The 18,969-nt window shown below is 40.9% G+C and overlaps 11 protein-coding genes across 11 annotated transcripts; 4 read left to right on the top strand and 7 right to left on the bottom strand.

The window, feature by feature from the left end:
* Nucleotides 1-1,045: 1,045 nt before the first annotated feature.
* Nucleotides 1,046-2,386, top strand: LYS9 (saccharopine dehydrogenase (NADP+, L-glutamate-forming); the record flags this gene model as incomplete). Its single annotated transcript, XM_033913091.1, has 1 exon — nt 1,046-2,386. The coding sequence occupies one exon, from the start codon at nt 1,046-1,048 to the stop codon at nt 2,384-2,386; it is 1,341 nt and encodes a 446-aa protein (XP_033768982.1).
* A 404-nt stretch (nt 2,387-2,790) lies between these two features.
* On the top strand, nt 2,791-3,423 carry MSO1 (Mso1p; the record flags this gene model as incomplete). Its single annotated transcript, XM_033913090.1, has 1 exon — nt 2,791-3,423. One exon carries the CDS (start codon nt 2,791-2,793, stop codon nt 3,421-3,423), a length of 633 nt encoding a protein of 210 aa, XP_033768981.1.
* Nucleotides 3,424-3,640: 217 nt separating this feature from the next.
* On the bottom strand, nt 3,641-4,822 carry SPAR_N03500 (putative aminophospholipid translocase regulatory protein; the record flags this gene model as incomplete). The annotated part of the gene is made up of 1 exon (XM_033913089.1): nt 3,641-4,822. One exon carries the CDS (start codon nt 4,820-4,822, stop codon nt 3,641-3,643), a length of 1,182 nt encoding a protein of 393 aa, XP_033768980.1.
* Nucleotides 4,823-5,233: 411 nt separating this feature from the next.
* FPK1 (serine/threonine protein kinase FPK1) lies at nt 5,234-7,918 on the bottom strand (the record flags this gene model as incomplete). Its single annotated transcript, XM_033913088.1, has 1 exon — nt 5,234-7,918. The coding sequence occupies one exon, from the start codon at nt 7,916-7,918 to the stop codon at nt 5,234-5,236; it is 2,685 nt and encodes an 894-aa protein (XP_033768979.1).
* Nucleotides 7,919-8,240: 322 nt separating this feature from the next.
* On the bottom strand, nt 8,241-8,648 carry TRM112 (RNA methylation protein TRM112; the record flags this gene model as incomplete). The annotated part of the gene is made up of 1 exon (XM_033913087.1): nt 8,241-8,648. One exon carries the CDS (start codon nt 8,646-8,648, stop codon nt 8,241-8,243), a length of 408 nt encoding a protein of 135 aa, XP_033768978.1.
* Nucleotides 8,649-8,826: 178 nt separating this feature from the next.
* Nucleotides 8,827-10,296, bottom strand: PET494 (Pet494p; the record flags this gene model as incomplete). The annotated part of the gene is made up of 1 exon (XM_033913086.1): nt 8,827-10,296. One exon carries the CDS (start codon nt 10,294-10,296, stop codon nt 8,827-8,829), a length of 1,470 nt encoding a protein of 489 aa, XP_033768977.1.
* Nucleotides 10,297-10,565: 269 nt separating this feature from the next.
* On the bottom strand, nt 10,566-12,764 carry AGA1 (Aga1p; the record flags this gene model as incomplete). The annotated part of the gene is made up of 1 exon (XM_033913085.1): nt 10,566-12,764. The coding sequence occupies one exon, from the start codon at nt 12,762-12,764 to the stop codon at nt 10,566-10,568; it is 2,199 nt and encodes a 732-aa protein (XP_033768976.1).
* A 612-nt stretch (nt 12,765-13,376) lies between these two features.
* On the bottom strand, nt 13,377-14,609 carry MVD1 (diphosphomevalonate decarboxylase MVD1; the record flags this gene model as incomplete). The annotated part of the gene is made up of 1 exon (XM_033913084.1): nt 13,377-14,609. One exon carries the CDS (start codon nt 14,607-14,609, stop codon nt 13,377-13,379), a length of 1,233 nt encoding a protein of 410 aa, XP_033768975.1.
* A 191-nt stretch (nt 14,610-14,800) lies between these two features.
* COQ2 (4-hydroxybenzoate octaprenyltransferase) lies at nt 14,801-15,907 on the top strand (the record flags this gene model as incomplete). The annotated part of the gene is made up of 1 exon (XM_033913083.1): nt 14,801-15,907. The coding sequence occupies one exon, from the start codon at nt 14,801-14,803 to the stop codon at nt 15,905-15,907; it is 1,107 nt and encodes a 368-aa protein (XP_033768974.1).
* An 80-nt stretch (nt 15,908-15,987) lies between these two features.
* Nucleotides 15,988-16,758, bottom strand: MRX15 (Mrx15p; the record flags this gene model as incomplete). Its single annotated transcript, XM_033913082.1, has 1 exon — nt 15,988-16,758. The coding sequence occupies one exon, from the start codon at nt 16,756-16,758 to the stop codon at nt 15,988-15,990; it is 771 nt and encodes a 256-aa protein (XP_033768973.1).
* A 259-nt stretch (nt 16,759-17,017) lies between these two features.
* ZRG17 (Zn(2+) transporter ZRG17) lies at nt 17,018-18,835 on the top strand (the record flags this gene model as incomplete). The annotated part of the gene is made up of 1 exon (XM_033913081.1): nt 17,018-18,835. The coding sequence occupies one exon, from the start codon at nt 17,018-17,020 to the stop codon at nt 18,833-18,835; it is 1,818 nt and encodes a 605-aa protein (XP_033768972.1).
* Nucleotides 18,836-18,969: the final 134 nt, after the last annotated feature.

Raw genomic sequence — 18,969 nt, 5'->3', positions numbered from 1 at the left:
ATTGATAGATAGCTCATCTGTAGTTAACTGACGACATTTATGTACATAATTAAAATAGAAGAAAATTTTCAAAAAAAAAAAAGAACCTCCTATTATGACTGCAAAGGACAAGAAATCAAGCCATGTTGTAACCAACAGATGTTACACGCCTTCAAAATAAAAAAAAGATGGACAAAGGAAATAAATCTTTTGCTTCTTCTTACTCTGTGTTGTTGTCAATAAAGACAACAAACGTGTGGATAATCTACGGGATTCGTTTACCATAGGCTACCTAGAAATGGCATAGTCATGGAGATAAAGTCCCACGCCAATGTAAAGTAAACCTAAGCACAAAACAAGAAAAAGTGGGAGATAGTAGAACAAAACCAAAAAAAAATTCTCTTACTGATTTTCGAGTTGCTTTTATACCAATTTTTGAAAAGTCGCGGGGAAAAGCTGGTAATCATTTTTCATTTTTTTTTTCATTAGGGCTGGGGTTGCTAAGAACTAGCTAGCTGCCACTTGAAAGGTTCCCCATATTGGTAGCTACGTACGCAAGAGTCCTACGTATCGTATCTAAGTGCCACGTAGGACGGTAGCTCATCATTTAATGACCTCCAATTTTAATATCTTGTATAAGACCGGTGGAGCGAAAGTAGCGAACGTAGCGAAAGCCAAACTCTTAACGGCAATTACGCACAAGTCAAGCTGAGGAGATTATGTATGATCTATTTTTTTTTGATTCATCACAACATTGGGAAGAGCGTAATTATGCCTACTACTGTCCACGAAGTAATGCGTTTAATGATGGAAAGGATTACTCATATCCTGGAATCGAAATTCCGTTGGAAAAATTCGCTCTGTAGTGAAAAATAAAGACGTCAATAAAGGGTATTGGGAATTTCCAATGGAATTATTAGCAATGAATTATAGAAAATAGCATGGGATTTGGCTCAATGGTATATAAACCATAGGGTTCTGTTAGAATTATGTGGGAAAGATTCCTTAGCAGTAGCGGAAATTTGACAGGACAATTGAGCCACAATAGAGTATTATATATTTGAATATGGGAAAAAACGTTTTGTTGCTGGGATCTGGTTTTGTTGCACAACCAGTTATCGACACATTGGCTGCTGCTGATGACATCACTGTTACTGTCGCATGTAGAACATTAGCCAATGCGCAAGCTTTGGCCAAACCTTCTGGATCCAAGGCTATTTCATTGGACGTTACCGATGATAGTGCTTTAGACAAAGTTCTGGCTGATAACGACGTTGTCATCTCTTTGATTCCTTACACCTTCCATCCAAATGTGGTAAAGAGTGCCATCAGAACCAAAACGGATGTCGTCACTTCGTCTTACATCTCACCTGCGTTAAGAGAATTGGAACCAGAGATCGTAAAGGCGGGTATTACAGTTATGAACGAAATTGGGTTAGATCCAGGTATCGACCATTTGTATGCAGTCAAGACTATAGATGAAGTTCACAGAGCTGGAGGTAAGCTGAAATCATTCTTGTCATACTGTGGTGGGTTACCAGCTCCTGAAGACTCTGATAATCCATTAGGATACAAATTTTCATGGTCTTCTAGAGGTGTGCTACTGGCTTTGAGAAACTCTGCTAAATATTGGAAAGACGGTAAAATTGAGACGGTTTCTTCTGAAGATTTGATGGCCACCGCTAAGCCTTACTTCATCTACCCAGGTTATGCGTTTGTTTGCTACCCAAATAGAGACTCTACTCTTTTCAAAGATCTATACCATATTCCAGAAGCCGAAACCGTCATTAGAGGTACTTTAAGATATCAAGGTTTCCCAGAGTTTGTTAAGGCTTTAGTCGATATGGGCATGTTGAAGGATGACGCTAACGAAATCTTCAGCAAGCCAATTGCTTGGAACGAAGCTTTAAAACAGTATTTGGATGCCAAGTCTACTTCTAAAGAGGATTTGATTGCTTCCATTGACTCGAGTGCCAACTGGAAGGATGATGAAGATAGGGAAAGGATCCTATCCGGGTTTGCTTGGTTAGGTCTGTTCTCTGACGCAAAGATCACACCAAGAGGCAATGCTCTGGACACTCTATGTGCACGTTTAGAAGAATTGATGCAATACGAAGACAATGAAAGAGATATGGTCGTGTTACAGCACAAATTTGGCATTGAATGGGCTGATGGAACTAGCGAAACAAGAACATCTACTTTAGTCGACTATGGTAAAGTCGGTGGTTACAGTTCTATGGCCGCAACGGTCGGTTATCCAGTGGCCATTGCAACTAAATTCGTCTTGGATGGTACAATCAAGGGACCAGGTTTACTAGCACCATACTCACCAGAGATTAACGACCCTATCATGAAGGAACTAAAGGAAAAGTACGGTATTTATCTAAAGGAAAAAACAGTGGCTTAAATAAGAAGAAACGTATTAAAATTTTTTTTTTATCACACGTAATAGTAATGACACTTTTATAAATTTCTCTTTGTATTACTTAAACTTTCATAAGAAAACGTAAAAAAAGGAATAAAAAATTTAAAATAAAGTAAGGGGAGAACTAAAATTTACAGATAGTTTGGTTACTGGATTTTTAAGCATTACCGAGTCATCTACACTTAGTTTGGAAAAGATTGCCAGTAGCGTTTTAGTGATCTTGTTCTTAGCCAGAAACGTATTAAATGAGCTCGTAAAGGGTCCTTAGAGTTTTTTACTTCAAGAGATTAATGCATTATTGAGAAAAGTGCAAAAAATTAAAACGCGAACTTACGATTAGACCAAGGCTTGATATCAGCTACCGACATAACCAAGACCGTACGCATATGATGAGTCAAGTATCACATTCTCAGGAAGGGTCTGGGCGATTTTGGAACAAATTCAAGTCGTCAACTAAATCGTTATCTACATCTTTGGCACATTTATCCATCAAAGCAGAGAAAGACGGTGATACAGTAAATACGACACTGGTCCATAAAGGGCTTGTGAAATTTTATGAAAACCAGCATCCTTTTCAAGGGTTCCCAGGTTGGTTAGGGGAAAAGGAAGATTTACCTAACGAACGTAAAATATTGGATACTCAAGTGAAGCATGATATGAAAAAGCAAAGCTCCCGTCATTTCTCACCATCCTTTTCCAACAGAAGGAAAGCTTCGTCAGAGGATCCTATGGGTACACCTACTCCAAATGGGAGCGCACCGGAATACACGCCTGCGAGTAAATCCTTTCAAGATATATACAATAATCATACAAGTTCCTCTAGCGCGACACCGAGAAGAGCTTCATCCCGGCCTACTAGACCTTCAGCAGGCCAGGAATTTAGGGCAAGCCTGGGTCGAAGTAAAACATCGGGCAGTTCTAGCGCTTCTAACACACCAACGCCGCCACCAGACGCAAGTAGTGGTGTAATGGCAATGAAGGATAGACTAAAGAGGCGCAATAACGATTATGGATTCTAAACAGCAGTTTACCTGAGCTGGGGTAAACACGAAAGAACATTTAATGAATATATAGGTATCGTATATGTAATGAATAAAGTGTTGATACAGAATGCAAGGAGAGAATACAGTATGGAATATATAAACTCCTCCTTATTTTGAATATACATGAAATTACAACGCTTTCCTCGAGACTGGGCCAAACGCAGGGCTTATTTTATGGCAAATGATAAATCAATCATAAAATTTCTCTTAGTGGGATACTAACGACACTACTCTCATCAGGTGGGATATCGTTAGTCTCAAAATTTAGGTAACTATGATCATGCATCGGTCTCGGTTTGAAAATGACTTTTATTAGGAACAGTATGGCGAAAAGAGTTGCAATCCCAGCAACAATTAAGTACACAATCCCTAATGCCTCGTTGCCTGCACCAATGATACTGTTTGTCGTTAATACAAATGATTTTGTTCCGTAGAAAGACCTTACTGGGTAGTTTAGTTCTATATCAACAATGTAAATACCCTTACCTAACCCATTGGTCTCATTTTTCATCGCCAGCTTATAGAAATTAGGCAACGCAGCAGTTCTCATCCAAACTTTGAACTGCTCCCAGTTTTGCAGGTCTGGAATGTTATCGTCGGTGTAGCCATTGGGAAATAATTTGGCCCAATTTGGGGGCGGTACGATATCGGACGCATTATATATGGTCTTTCCGTATCTATGGCGGTCGGTGTCCCATGCAATGCCCTTTGTAGTAAGTAAATAATCTGCAGTATCATTTACACCAGTAAATGTCGCACCAAATGTATCATTGAACATCGAATTTGCTATCAATCCACAGGGGAATATAGTCTTGTTGTTTATCGTCCTTAAAGGATCACAGTTGGGATCCAGGTCATCCCCGATCAACGCTTTCCCTTTTAATTGGTCTAGGTCAAGGGACTGCACATATTCTCTATAGTTTTGGTTAAAATTTGTTAGGCGGTAGTAAACGTAAGTAGATTTCTTGATATGGTTTGGAATTTCAAACTGTATTCGACAAGTCTGATTGCCCAACTCGGGATCCGTAAGCACCATCCATTGAGGTTGAGCTGTAACTTTCTTACTGAAGTGGTAGTTCACGTACTCGGAAGGAATCGTTTCAAAATTCTTCGCCGGTGCTAGTGTATCGCATTCCGTGTAATTAACTACTAGTCTCTGGACGCTTATCGTGCTGACCACCAACCCTATACCAATAGGTGCGAAGATACATGCCATCAAAATAAGTAACGGCAGTACGCTCTGTGGCGACAAGATGGGCTGCCAGGCTTTGAGGCGCTGTTGTCTAAACGATGTGTTTGCCGGTTTTCTGGATTTTTGAATCTTTTGCTTACTAGACAGCTCTTTTTTTTCCTTCCACCTTAATACCAGTCCCATATTGCACAAAATATCTGAGTCCCGGCACTTTATTCTGGATATCAACTATTGTTTGGTCTATCTGTTTCTTTCTTACCAGCATAATGCGCCATCCTTGTATGGTTTATTAAGTATCGCGAAAAAAATAGTACGCAAACAGGTTGAAAAAGGGCATATAATCCATTAAAAGAAAGGCAATGCTTCATCAGATGTTTACACGGAATGCTAAAAGTTGAAACACCGATATATGGTCTATTTAAGTTACACACTACTGACTAACTGACAGAAAGAAACAAAACAAAGAAAAAAACAATATGTAGATAAGGATTCTGAAAAGAAATAGAGTTCGTTAAATGTTTGATGAATAAATGAAAAGGAAAAATAAAAGAGTGAAGAAATAAATAAAATAAAATACCTATACTTATAGCCCCTTCATCTTTTGAAAAAGGTTCTATGACTGTTACTCCTCGACCTGTTGGAGTTTGGAGTGTATGCAATTTTCCCATAAGAATTGGTATTCCCATAAATCATTGAATTGTTATCTTGTTCCATCAAACTCATTGAATTGAAATCATGGAATGGATCGTCCTCGGAGACTTCATCGTCGTATTCAACACGTTCTTCAAACATATTTTTTTCTTGCTCATCGAGATGATTATGGCTTTCTTGACTAGTTTGTCTTTTCTTGTTAGATGACAATTTAGCAAAATCATAACCATCCTCAGATAATACCGGTATGAGAGGTGGTTCTTGATTTCTCAGCAAAGACCATTGAACTTTCTTGAAAAATGGGTGCTTCTTCACGTCGGCCGCGCCCATTTTGCAACCCAGTCTTTTAGATTCATTTTTTGTTAATAATTTTTTGATCAAATCTTTACAAGTTCTGGAAATTTCATTGTTATTGGGGAAACTGACCTCGTTTTTCAAAATATTAGTAAAAGTCTCATTTGTGTTATCGCCTTTAAACGGAGTGAAACCAAATAACATTTCATAAACCAATATCCCTAGAGTCCACCAATCGACTGCAGCGGTGTGACCATTACCTCTTATGACTTCAGGAGCAATATATTCTTCAGTGCCCACAAAGGAATTGGTTCTAAACCCATCTGAGCATATTTTGGTATCAACAAGTGTTGATTGAGCAGAACCCTTGACAACAGGGACCTTGGAATCTTTAGCTTGGATAGATAAGTCGAAGTCAGAAAGCATGATATGGCCTGATTGATGTAACAAAATATTCTCGGGTTTTAAATCTCTATAGATAAACCCCAGCAAATGTAAGTATTCTAGCGCCGCTGTCACTTCACTAGCGTAAAATCTGGCATCGTCTTCACATATGCATTTGGTTTTTCTTGTTTGTAAAGCCCTAAAGAACTCCCCACCCATACAGTATTCCATACAAAGATACAAATAATCTTCAGATTGGAACGAATGGTACAGTGTGACGATGAAAGGATGATTACTGGTGGCAAGAATCTCTTGTTCTGTCAGAACACGTTTGATTTTGTTTCTTTTTATCATTTCGTCTTTACTTAAGACTTTCAAAGCATACACTCTATTCGTCTTTTTCTCTCTTACCAAAAAAACTTTACCTACATCACCCTGGCCCAATAGTCTTATTTTCTCAAAAGATTGTGGTCCCACCATGATATCTTGAAATTTATTGCTGAAAGATTTAGTTCTTAAACGTCGTGACCTCCTGGGTTCTTGGAAATCAGAGATTTTTGGAGGTGGCTCTTGAGGGAAAAATGAATTTGAAGGAGGTACCGATTGGCCAGGTGCTTTATCGTTTATATTAGTGGATCCTGACGTTTTCCTTGCTGAAGAAGAGGATGTCGGTGACGTAGGAGATGCAAGCTGTAACCCATTCGGTTCTGACGCTGCTCTTCTTAGGGGTATTTTTATCCTTGAATGAGTAGATTTACCATTTTGTTTAGTAGGTGAGAGATTTCTCGCTTTATCGTTGATTTTCATTTGTTGTTCTTCCTTTTCACTATGGTTATCATTGTTGTTGTCTTCATCGTACTCATTATCAAATCCAACAATGATTGAAGGGAACGGTTGAGTAATTGTGGGGCTCTTGGAAGTACCTCTACTAGGCGAGCCATTTAGAGAATCTTTAAACGATGAATCTTTGGGAATATCGTGAAAAAAGAAGTCCTCGTTATTGAATTGTTCTACTTCTTCATTTTCTTTAATCTCGTTTAGTGATAAATTACTCAGGTTTTTAGTGTTTGTCAAAGAGTTTGCCTTTGAGGTGGGAGTAGACAAAAAATGAATACCATTGGCATTTGGATACGATTGAAACCCTTCATCTAGGTCATGAGAAGATAAGGCATGAGTTGGCAAACCTTGGTATGCAAAATATGGGTTGCTACTGCGTACTGTGCCTGCTCTTTCTCTGAACGGATTGTTGGAAGAAAACCCCTGAGAACTTGAATGGTGTCGGTAGTTGTTTGGCCTGACAGCAGATGTACCGTTGTTGCTGTTCGAGTTCTGGCTAGGCATTATCGGAGTAGAAGGTGATCTTCTCCTACCTGTCCCCGTCCTAGCAACAGTGGGACTAAAAGAGGGTGATGAAAGCATTATTGGAGACCCACAATTCGAGTGCTCACGCTCGTGTTCATGCTGATCTATATGTACCATTTTCGGTGTCTGAAGGACATCTGTTTCCGGGATCGTGGGAGAAAGTGGTGGAGATGCCGGAGAAGCATTGGCCACAGAAGTCATTTGTTTAACGTACCTTAACTTGGATGAAGATGACGCAGAATCACCTTCAAGACTGCTCTGACTGCTGTTATGGGCACTAGCATTTTTGCTGCTATTACTGGACTGAAACATACTTTTCAGTTTAGAAAATCGGGAAGATTGACCTTCTGAGCCACTGTTGTTGTGATCCGACTCTCTGGAGTTCTCTGGATCAGAGTACAGGTTCGTACTAGACGCGCTCATACTGTTCGATGAACTTGCGTTCCTTTTCCAGGACCGCGTAAGCAACTTCGAGAAGGATATACTCCTAGTCCTCTCTGATCCAGTAACAGGCCGTTGAAGGGAATCGTGTTCATGCTCTTGCTCGTGTTCGCGCTCATGCTCATGTTCGTGGTGGTGTCCAGCCATGTTCTCTTGCTGTTGTCCAAATGATACTACCTTCAAGGCCCCTGATCCTTCAAACCGGCGACTTTGCTGCCTTCTATGCAGGTTGAGTCCTTAAAACAGGAGAATATCTCGTTCTTTAAAGCACTTGGAAACTGTATCTCCAAATCACGCGCGACGGGAAGGCTCAAATAGAAACTGTGGTGATCAATCTCAGTCTTTTCCGTCTAAGTTGTTTATGCTACATGTTTGATGCTATACGTATATGAGGCTACTACTACATATATAGCTGTGTATATAGTTGTCTTTTTGTCTTGTGTGCCCACACGCAGAGATCCTTCTTTATTTATACCAGGTGCGGAGGTAAAAGCAAGTTTGGAATACCGTTCTTGATGTAATAGATATGGCCACAATTCCTACACTTCATTTCACCTTCAGCGATGGACGTCTGCAGCAGTAGGGTATGCAAATCATTTAGGATGGCCATGTCGTCATCGGTGAGTTCCTCGATTGACGATGGGAAGGAGGGTTTGGTAGGAGGTAAGGCATTGTTTCCCAATTCACCAGCAACCGTGAGCACAGCAGGCCAGTCCACACGGTCGACAATGTTCAGAAGGAATTCAGGATTGAATTCAATAGATTCATCCTGCACCAATTGGCATTTGCTGCCGTCGTACTGTAGGGGGAAGTTGTCGTTGCTGGTGTCACAGGCCTTAACGGAACATTTTAGAAAGTTGGTAGTTAAGAACTTCATGTTGACTGTACTAGTGGTACGATGCGTAGCGATGAATAGGTCATAGGATGCCACGGTTGCCCCACTGTTAATGAAGTAGTTTTGCTTTTAAAGCTCATCGATGAAAAATTTACTCAAAATGATACTGTGTCGTATGACATGATGAAAATTATGGGAAAGTACATATTTACACGTTCTACTAAGAAGAGCCTGCTTGGATGTCTGAAATGCGTTTCAGAAGCCGAATCACGTCCCTATTCTTACTTAAGATCTGATAGCAGGTTCTCTTTTCCGCCTGCGAAATGGTGCCGAGTATTTGGGAGCGGTCTTCATCCCTTGGCAATAGGATTCTGACACTGGGTCCCGCGTGTTTCTTCTTGTTGCGTTGTAGGACACAATTTAGTTTGAGGATGCTGATTAGTTTGAATATATTGTCGTTATAGTCGTATTTGCAGTCTGTTTCTTGCAGATTGATGTACCCCTTGAGCAGTTGTGTATACGTTTCCAGAGATATGCTCGGTACTGGCTTGTTGACAGATGGAGTATTTATATTAGGGAAAAAAAGCTGAGTACGTTCATTGTAGGGATTCATTACGATAGAAGAGTATTTCTGGAATATCTTGTTATCTTGCATGGAATCATTAATCAGTGTATCGTAGAAATCTTCTTCATTTTTGTTGTCGTAGATATTGTGGGGGAAAAGGAAGGAATGGTCGTAAAGCCAAAGGCCCAACAATTTTTTTACCTCTTTCGATCGTACCTTTCCATAGAATTGCTTGAACTCACCTAAGGTCTTCAAATTGTTGTCGTGAAGTTCGGAGCATATGAATTTCAATATGGTTGGGTATTGGGACCAGTTCGGCAGTTGGAAATTCTGTACTTTCTCAGGTGATGTCACGATTTTATCGAAGTTTTTGTTCCATAGATCGTAGAACACATCTATCCTCTGATGAGTACCTTGTACCTGTTTTCCCTTAGCCAAAAGCTCGACTTCATGGCGCCACTCGTCGCTGCTGTGATTTTGAGTGTCGGTCTTTGGTTGAATAGTATCTCGGTATAGCATATAAGCATATAGCATGTGGAATATGGATGCCTTCGCACGTTGCGAATCATAATCCGCGACATTTGCCTTCTTGTTCAAAATCAGGCCTCCTAAAGTATACTGTTTTATAGGAGAGTCCAATTCTTCGTTCTGCTCCTCGACTAACGGATCTTCTTCGGCATGCCCTACCGCCGGCTGCTTCCACTTTATATCATCTTCTTGACCTCCCAGTTCAATATCTCGGGGCAAACTGAGAGCCCTAGTCTCGAGGTCTTCTCTCTGTTTCGCTAGACTTACCTGTGCCGCCATCATCTGCTCTTCGAATGCCCTTTCATTGCTGATGGTAACCAGCGTATTATATGTAACAATTCCCATGAATGTGACAATATTAGTGGTGACAAACATTAAATTTCCAGGTGCATTGAAATATCTCCACAAGGTACGCAGATATGGGAATGTATCGCCGTTGCAGCTCAGAAGAAGCCCGTTTGCTCTTGTGAAGTTTGTTACTGGTTTCTTTCTACTTCGAGAAAAGTGCATATTCGTCTTAGAGTTTACGGAATAAAAGCGTTTCCATAAAAGTCGCCATACAGTGCTGATACTCCTCTTCCCCTTCTTCAAATGCATCGTGTGTTTCCACGCCTGCTTGGATACCTTTGCAGCCCCCAAACAACCATAGTTTTCCGTTTGTTTTATACTGTCCTTAATTTTGTAATTTACTATTGGATGCATCTCCCCGCGTGAAGTCACTAGACCGCATTAAGATAAAACTTTAATAGATTTATGAGCGTCAGCAAATATATATCAATAAAGAGCATTCTTTTACATTGTTGTGATTTTATTTTATTTATTATATATATTTATATAAAAATTGGATTAAATTGTTTTGTTATTAATTAAAAAATCGCATTGCAAGCAACTGCCACGATGGCAAAGATCAACTTATCTAATGGCAAATGGGTTTGCGATCCACTGCCCACGTATTGGTTAATCGTTATCATTGATGAAGTTTGGTATTGCATGGATATTGAACTAGAGGAAACTCGTGTTGTAGTAGCAGAATTTTGTAATGAAGAGGAAGCAGGTGACGATGACAAAGAAATGGAAGATACCATGGAAGTCAATAAAGATTCAACGATAGACTCTGTAAAGGTAGATGTCGTGAAAGCAGAAGATGTAGGAGTCGATGGTGTAGCAGTAGCTGAGAAATAAGTGGATTGCGAAACCATTGGTGATGTAGGGGTAGATGGTGTAGCGATAGCTGAGGAAGAGGTGGATGGGGAAACCTCTGATGATGAAGAAATTTGAAGTGTGGTAATTGGTGAATTCTCGACACTTGATGATGGTACAGAATTGGATAGTAATGCAGTACTGCCTGAGGATAATGTAGCATCAAAGGAGGAAGATAAAGGAACAGATGTCGGTGATAAAGATGATGGTTGTTCTTGAGATTCTGAGTCAATGCTTGGTGTACTCGTTACTTGACTTGTGCTAGATGAAATAAGTGAGGTACCTGGAGAGGTTGGATGAAATTTACCGGTAGCATGCTTATTGTAATCTTCGTCTGAAGCTGTTGTTGAACTTGACCAATTTTCCGTGGATGTAATTTCTTGTGTTACAGAATTTGCTGAAGTTGGTTGCGCTGAGGAGTATGAGCCCAATGTTTTAGTGCATGTAGAGCATACATATGATGATTCAACCGTAGAGGTGGCTACAGAAGTTGCGACGTTTGTTGTGGACATGATTTTTTTAGAAGATATGATGGAACTTGCAGTTTGAGAGCGCATGCAAGACTCGTGAGTACAGACTTTAGTATCTGTGGCAGTTGTTTCACGCACCTTAGTTAATGTGGTAGCCTCAGATCCAGAAGTATATGGACACCATGTCGTATACATTGTAGTAACACCACTAACAGTCGTGAAATATGTGGACATGGAAAATGATGGGATAACAGTAGAGATTGAGGATTTACTGGTATACTCAGACGAACTTTGGGAATTGATAGTAGTTTCTACAGCCGAGGAAGTAGTAGAAGGAATGACAACATGTGGTGAAGTCGAAGAAACGGAGGAAAAAGATGTAGATGGACTATATGATGATACTGGCGTTGATGATGGTGCCATGGAGGAGACAAAAGATGGAGTTGAATCAACAACAATGGAACTAATAGATGTTGAAGTGGTAGGCGTTGAACTAGAGGAACTTAGGCTTGGGGATGTGGATGTTGAAGTTGTGGAGGTAGAGGGTGAACTTGGAGAAGTAGATGTCGAACTTGGAGGAGTAAATGTTGAACTTGGAGAAGTAGATGTTGAAGCTGTGGAGGTAGAGGTTGAAGTCGTAGAAGTAGATGTTGAAGTTGTGGAGGTAGAAGTTGAACTTGGGGAAGTAGATGTCGAACTTGGAGGAGTAAATGTCGAACTTGGAGAAGTAGATGTTGAAGTTGTGGAGGTGGAGGTTGAAGTCGTAGAAGTAGATGTTGAAGTTGTAGAGGTAGAAGTTGAACTTGGGGAAGTAGATGTCGAACTTGGTGAAGTAGATGATGTTTGGGCAGTAGAAGTAATAATTGTACTCGAAGAAGTTGTGGTGCTAGGTGAGATTGTGGAGGTACTTGTTGACGATGTAACAACGCTGGATGATGTCACAGTTGTAGTTTCTCCCTTGTGCGATGAGCTGATAGCGCTTGTGTGACAAGTAGGGCAAAGATATGAAGTGAACTTGGATGTCACAGATAAGGTGGTAGTTGGTAGCGTCGATGACGAAGGACATGCCTCATGTGAGCAAACTTCTGTAGATAGTGTCAATGTACTAAATCTGGATAAGGTTGTAGCATACGATATTGAAGGGGATATTGCGACGGCATTCGCGGTGGATACCGTCAGTGGACACCAAGTTGTGTACAAGGTTGTAGTATCTGCTTGAACAACGGTGGATGTGGAGACCAGTGCGGGCGAAACTGTAGTTGTAACAATCCCGTTTGCATCGTTGGTCTTGGTTACTGTCACTAAAACCGTTTCTGGATCAGATGCCAAGGCAATATTAGTTAATCCCAACAATATTGTGAACAGGTAAGTAAAATGAGCGGGAGATAAGGTCATCTGATGATATTTTGGTTTTTCTTAGTCTCTATTGTAAATGCTCCTTATGCTTCACAGAAGAACGTAAAGGGTTGAGAAGCCCATGATGATTATTGATGATAGATCATTATTTCTGCACTTATATATGTTTTGATTGCTTCCTGAAAGGTATTTATTTGCGGTAGTTCATGTTTTAAGTCATAACTGTGTTTTGATATTGTTTCAGAAAATATGTTACAGCCGTGTTTTCACTTGAAACGTGTAATATCCAAAAGGGGACTTTGCAAATGAAAGCTAGCCATACTTTGAAAAGACGTGGTAACATATGCCCTGAATGTAGATTAGGCAACTGATAATATTTCTCACTATGAAACAGATGTATCTGTATTAAGCGGTCACTGTGGGGCAGCTTTAAACAGGAGATTCCAAAGCTCTTGGGAAAGCCATGGTGTAAAAAAAAGAAAAAGAATAGGCATCATCAAGCCTCTCTTTCAGTGTGGTAACTGCGGTTTTGAATTAAGATCTTTATAAAATTGAAGCTTGGTCATTCCGACCAATAGTGTAGGAAAACGTATATTAGCTATTGTAAAAAAGAAAAAAAAGAGAAAAATGTTACATATCGAATTGGCCTTATTATTTTGGCAGCCCGGTCTTTGCGTCAATTAAAGATTCCTTTGTTTCTTGTGGGCCTGAACCGACTTGCGTTAAAATCACTCTGGCAACACCCTTTTGCAACTCGAGATCTAATTCGCGTGTAGTGAAGTTAGATGATTCAAATTGATGGTTGAAGGCCTCAAGCTGTTCAGAAGTAAACTTCTTGTCCCATCCAGGAACAGAGCCAAACAATTTGTAGATAAACGCAAAGAGTTTCGACTCATTTTCAGCTAAGTAGTATAACACAGCATTTGGACCTGCGTCAAAAGTGTATGCAACGATTGTTTCGCCGTAAAACTGGTTAATGGTGTGGCACCAACTGATGATACGCTTGGAAGTGTCGTTCATATAAAATATAGGAGGGAAGGAGTCCAAACATGTAGCATGGAAAGAGTTGGAATCCATCATTGTTTCCTTCGCAAAAGCGGCGAAATCCTTTTCGACAATGGCTTTACGCATGACTTCAAATCTCTTTGGTACGACATGTTCAATTCTTTCTTTGAATAATTCAGAGGTTGCTACAGTCAATTGCATACCTTGAGTGGAACTCACATCCTTCTTGATATCGCTGACGACTAGGACACAGGCTTTCATCTGAGGCCAGTCGGAGCTGTCTGCAATTTGTACTGCCATGGAATCGTGACCGTCTTCAGCTTTTCCCATTTCCCAGGCCACGTATCCGCCAAACAACGATCTACACGCAGAACCGGAACCTTTTCTTGCGATTCTAGAGATTTCCGAAGTAGATTGTGGCAGTTGGTATAACTTGGCGATGGCAGAGACCAATGCAGCAAAACCGGCGGCGGAGGAAGCTAAACCAGCAGCTGTAGGAAAGTTGTTTTCGGAGACAATGTGAAGTTTCCATTGAGATAGTGTGGGCAACGAGGCATCCTTTGATTCCATTTCTTTTCTCAACTGGCGCAGGTCGTGTAGGCAATTTTGAGTTCTTTCATTGTCAATGCTGTGTGGTTCCCCATTCAACCACAAAGTGTCACTTTCAAACTCAGGTGCAGTGGCCGCAGAGGTCAAGGTTCTCAGGTCATCCTGCGATAAAGTCACTGAGATGGACGAATTGGTGGGCAGATTCAACTTCGTGTCCCTTTTCCCCCAATATTTTAGGGTTGCGATGTTGACGGGTGCGGTGACGGATGATGTGTGAATGGTCATTGTGCTGGGGCTCACTGTCTGGGAATTTGAACAACCTTGCCTCATTATTATCAGCACGATGGATGCTCTTTATATATCAATCTTCGAGAAAAGACTAAACGAGACACTTCGGCGATTTCGGCATCGTGAAAAGTTTCATAAGAACCAGGCCAAAAGCAAAAGGAAGGTTGTCAAAAGGGCGGAGTATACAAGGGAATACAGTAGAAGTACCTGTCGTAGAATAATAGTTTCAAGTAATGTTTATTTGGCAGAGAAGCAGTATTTTGCTAGGAAGGTCAATTCTGGGCAGCGGCCGAACTACTGTTGCTGGAATCATTGGGATCGGCAATAAGAGATCTATGTCCTCCTCCCCCTCCTCCTCGAAGGAGTCAGCGCCCGTGTTCACCTCGAAAGAGTTGGAAGTGGCACGAAAGGAAAGACTGGATGGACTGGGGCCGTTCGTGTCTCGGTTACCTAAGAAATGGATACCTTATGCGGAGCTGATGAGGCTAGAGAAACCTGTGGGCACGTGGCTGTTATATTTGCCGTGCAGTTGGTCTATACTTATGGGAGCCATGATGCAAGGTGCTACATTGGGCGCAACAGCTGGCATGTTGGGTATTTTCGGTGTTGGTGCACTGGTAATGAGAGGTGCTGGCTGCACAATCAACGATTACTTGGATAGAAAGTTGGATCAAAGGGTTATCAGGTCTGTCGAGAGGCCTATTGCTTCTGGCAGAGTGAGCCCCCGTGGAGCATTGGTATTCTTGGGAGCTCAAACTCTGGTCGGAATGGGTGTCCTATCTTTGCTTCCTGCCCAGTGTTGGTGGCTGGGTCTCGCATCTTTGCCCATAGTGTTTACATACCCTTTGTTTAAGCGGTTTACGTACTATCCTCAAGCTGCATTAAGTGCATGTTTCAATTGGGGGGCATTACTCGGGTTTCCAGCTATGGGTGTAATGAGCTGGCCCACGATGATACCTTTGTACTTAAGCAGTTACTTGTGGTGTATGACTTACGATACCATATATGCGCACCAGGATAAAAAGTTCGACATCAAGGCTGGAATCAAGTCTACCGCCTTGGCTTGGGGTCCGCGCACGAAGTCTATCATGAAGGCCATGTCTGCATCTCAAATCACGCTACTAGCTGTCGCAGGTCTGAATAGCGGATTGCTATGGGGGCCCGGATTCATTGGTGGACTAGGAGTTTTCGCTTATAGGTTGTTCAGCATGATAAAGAAGGTAGACCTTGACAATCCTAAAAACTGCTGGAAATATTTTAATGCAAACATCAACACTGGGCTCTACTTTACGTACGCCTTAACAGTCGACTACGTCTTGAGACTGCTTGGGCTCTTGTAAATATTGCTTGAATATACAAGTGTTTAATTGTTCTTTTATTCGATTATTATTTACATGCATTCTTACGTAGGCGTGCGTAACTATTTGGGCCCCACAATATTTTTGATGGATGACCTAGAATTGTTCGAGTGAAATTGAGTTTTGGCAGACGTACGAGAGAGAATCTGTGTCAATATTGACTTGTTTAGAAGCTTATTGCCTGCCGCATCATTAAAGAAGCAATCCAAGATCCTGGCGTCGTCCCTGAAAACGCTACCAGATCTTGAGAAAATGTAAATTTTACTGAAGAATGAAGTAGCTTTTTTATCCACTATGAAGAAAACGAAAGTGGCCCTGTCCTCCATACCTTGCAAACCTACTCCAGTGAAGATCTTAGTGGTCTTATTCTTGGACAGTTCATTAATCTCCCTGGTAATGGAAACCGGTCTTCCTAACAAGGAAGTGCGTCGGGTCAACTGACACCTTGGTACCGTATTATTCTTAAGAGGTGGCAGATATTTCATTTCTGTGACTAGTCTTGACGTTATGTGTCTAGTGCCAGCAGCTAGGATCACAGGCAATACCCCTAATGCCACAGGCCCAAAAGTTTTGCACTTGAACCACAGGCTGCCTTTTTCCTCTTCAGTAGCATTTCCGTACACCTCTCGAGCAGTTCTCCACGACATATCAGTGTATGCAGCACCATATGTCAGGAACACTACAGCTAGTGCGGTGGAAGCCCATCGTATCGAGAGTGGTACCTTGTACTGGAACACAGGCTTTTTTCCACCGCTACGTCCGATCTCTTCAATTAACTGCGCTAGCGTGGCGCTGCTCCCTTTGAACTGATTCTTGGCAACCATCTTTGTCATATCCCGGTCCATGGAACATAACCAAACCCGCCGTCCAATGTTGTAATGTAGCTGTGGTGATGGGTGATTATCTTTATTATTGTCAAATTTCAGCGCGGGTAACGCGACCCCAAAAAGTTTTCCATAATTATCCCAAAGTGCCTAATAACGAGAATATTCACTACTAAAAATGATGGACCTTGAAGGTGTTTTTGTTACAAAGAGAGCAGACGTAGATATCTAGTAGCTTGTGTGCGAAATCATAGAATAGGGAAAAGCTATGGAGACGCCACAAATGAATGCTATACAAGAGGAGGACAATTTGTCTCCGGAAATTGCTTTCCAGACTCCTAAATTGAATGATTCCGATGCCTCGTCGTTTTCTTTGTCTAATATGAATGCTGTCGGGAATGTGGACGGTATGCCATCGCAAAATAGGACACTGTTTGCATCGCCTAGGCCCAGTTCCCTATTTTATTCTGCTAAGGAAGGTAACAATTCCAGTTCTAGCATCATCTACAATCCTTCGTTCACTTTTGGTGAAAATGCTTCTAGTAACAATAACATCAATGAAGCCGCATTTCTGAAGGGAAAAAGCAATGAAGGTCGAAGGCAATCACTCAAATATATACCGGCACCAAAGTTGGTCCCGCCTCCCCCTAGGACAAGATCACCGGTAAGAGGTATTTCTCCGGATTCTGGCAACAGTAAGAGATCTTCTATGACCTTAGATTCTCCCTTCAATTTTACGACATCTACGCTACAACCGCATCAACAGACACCGCCCTCTTCAGCTGCATCAAGGACCTCATTTCGTAAGGGGCATCGTTACAAGCATTCCTCTGTGTCCATGAATTTTTTCCAAGAGCCTGAGGTGAAAATCCCTTTGAACATCGCTAAATCTCTTCCCATTCCAGATTTAAATGATTTAATGTCAAATCTACCATGGCCAAGGGCTCACATTCAGTTATCTATTGCCGCACTACAAATCACGGCATGTCTGATCACTTTTCAAGTTGGGCACTTGTATTCGTGGAGTAATTTTATTACGCTATCGCATTTTATTACTTACGATATCATCGGGTCGCTAGTAATCATATTTGTAGAAAATCTGTCTCAATTCCAGGTTTGGTTTACAGGCACAATCACATTTCCCTTCGGATTAAATAGGATAGACGTCCTACTAAGCTTTGCCCTTGCCGTTTCATTATGCTTTGTGGGGCTGGACCTTTTATTCCATATAATTGAAGAGCTTATAGTTCTCTTTGTAGAATCAGGCAGCACATTGACAAATAACCATGATCACGATGAAATTAACGAGCAAATTCCTCATTCTCACATTGCTAATGCTAATGATTCACAGAACGAAAATATTACTTTGTGGTATAGCATACTAATGATCAATCTAGTGTTATCGACGTTATCACTTTATAAGACGTTTTATGCTAATAAATACAGTAATTTAAAAACGAAGAATCCGATTATTACCATCACTTATACAGCATACTTATTCATTTATCCCCTATTACTGGACTTGTTATCGAGTATATCCGATTACATGGCTACTCTGGTGATTTCGATTTTGATCCTGTGGCATGGGCTAACTATAGCACGATGGACCTCGACAGTGCTATTAATGGGGTTTTCTACCACCTCTTTATCCAATTCACCATTATTCAATAATAATCTCAGCACTGATATGACCAGCCCTACTCAACAAGTCGAGTCTAAATCTGCCAAAGGAAGGCCGTCTGTACGGCCAAGATCAATGAGCTCGCTACCAATAGCGACGAGAAACACAAAGATGGGGAATAATGGGTTTTTAAATCCTATAGCTTCCACTGAAAATCCAACAACTATTAAAAACGTAATCAAGGACCAAATCGAGAGATTAAATGAGTTTAAATCTAGATGCATTTTAAATTACGATGATATAGTAATAAGCAAAGTAAACTTCACGCTTTATGTGGTACTTATTAAGATAACGATGAAAGGTGGCTCCAACGATGACGAGTTGATGTTAAGGTTAGCCATTGACAAGTGCATTCAAACGAGCATTCCAACGTGTGAAACCACAATAGATATAGACCGAATATAATATTACAGTTACATACCCATAAATACATACATATTAATATTACTATACTCAGGAGATTTCAGATGAGACTAATAACCAAAAAAAAAAAAAAAAATTTTGGAATGTTATAAGTAAGTAGATGCTAAGGTGGAAAG

The sequence above is a fragment of the Saccharomyces paradoxus genome, chromosome XIV (assembly GCF_002079055.1).
Source record: "Saccharomyces paradoxus chromosome XIV, complete sequence".
In the NCBI taxonomy this organism is placed as follows: Eukaryota; Fungi; Ascomycota; class Saccharomycetes; order Saccharomycetales; family Saccharomycetaceae; genus Saccharomyces; species Saccharomyces paradoxus.
The sequence above is the reverse complement of the archived record's forward strand: the minus strand, read 5'-3'. Positions and strand labels throughout refer to the sequence as shown.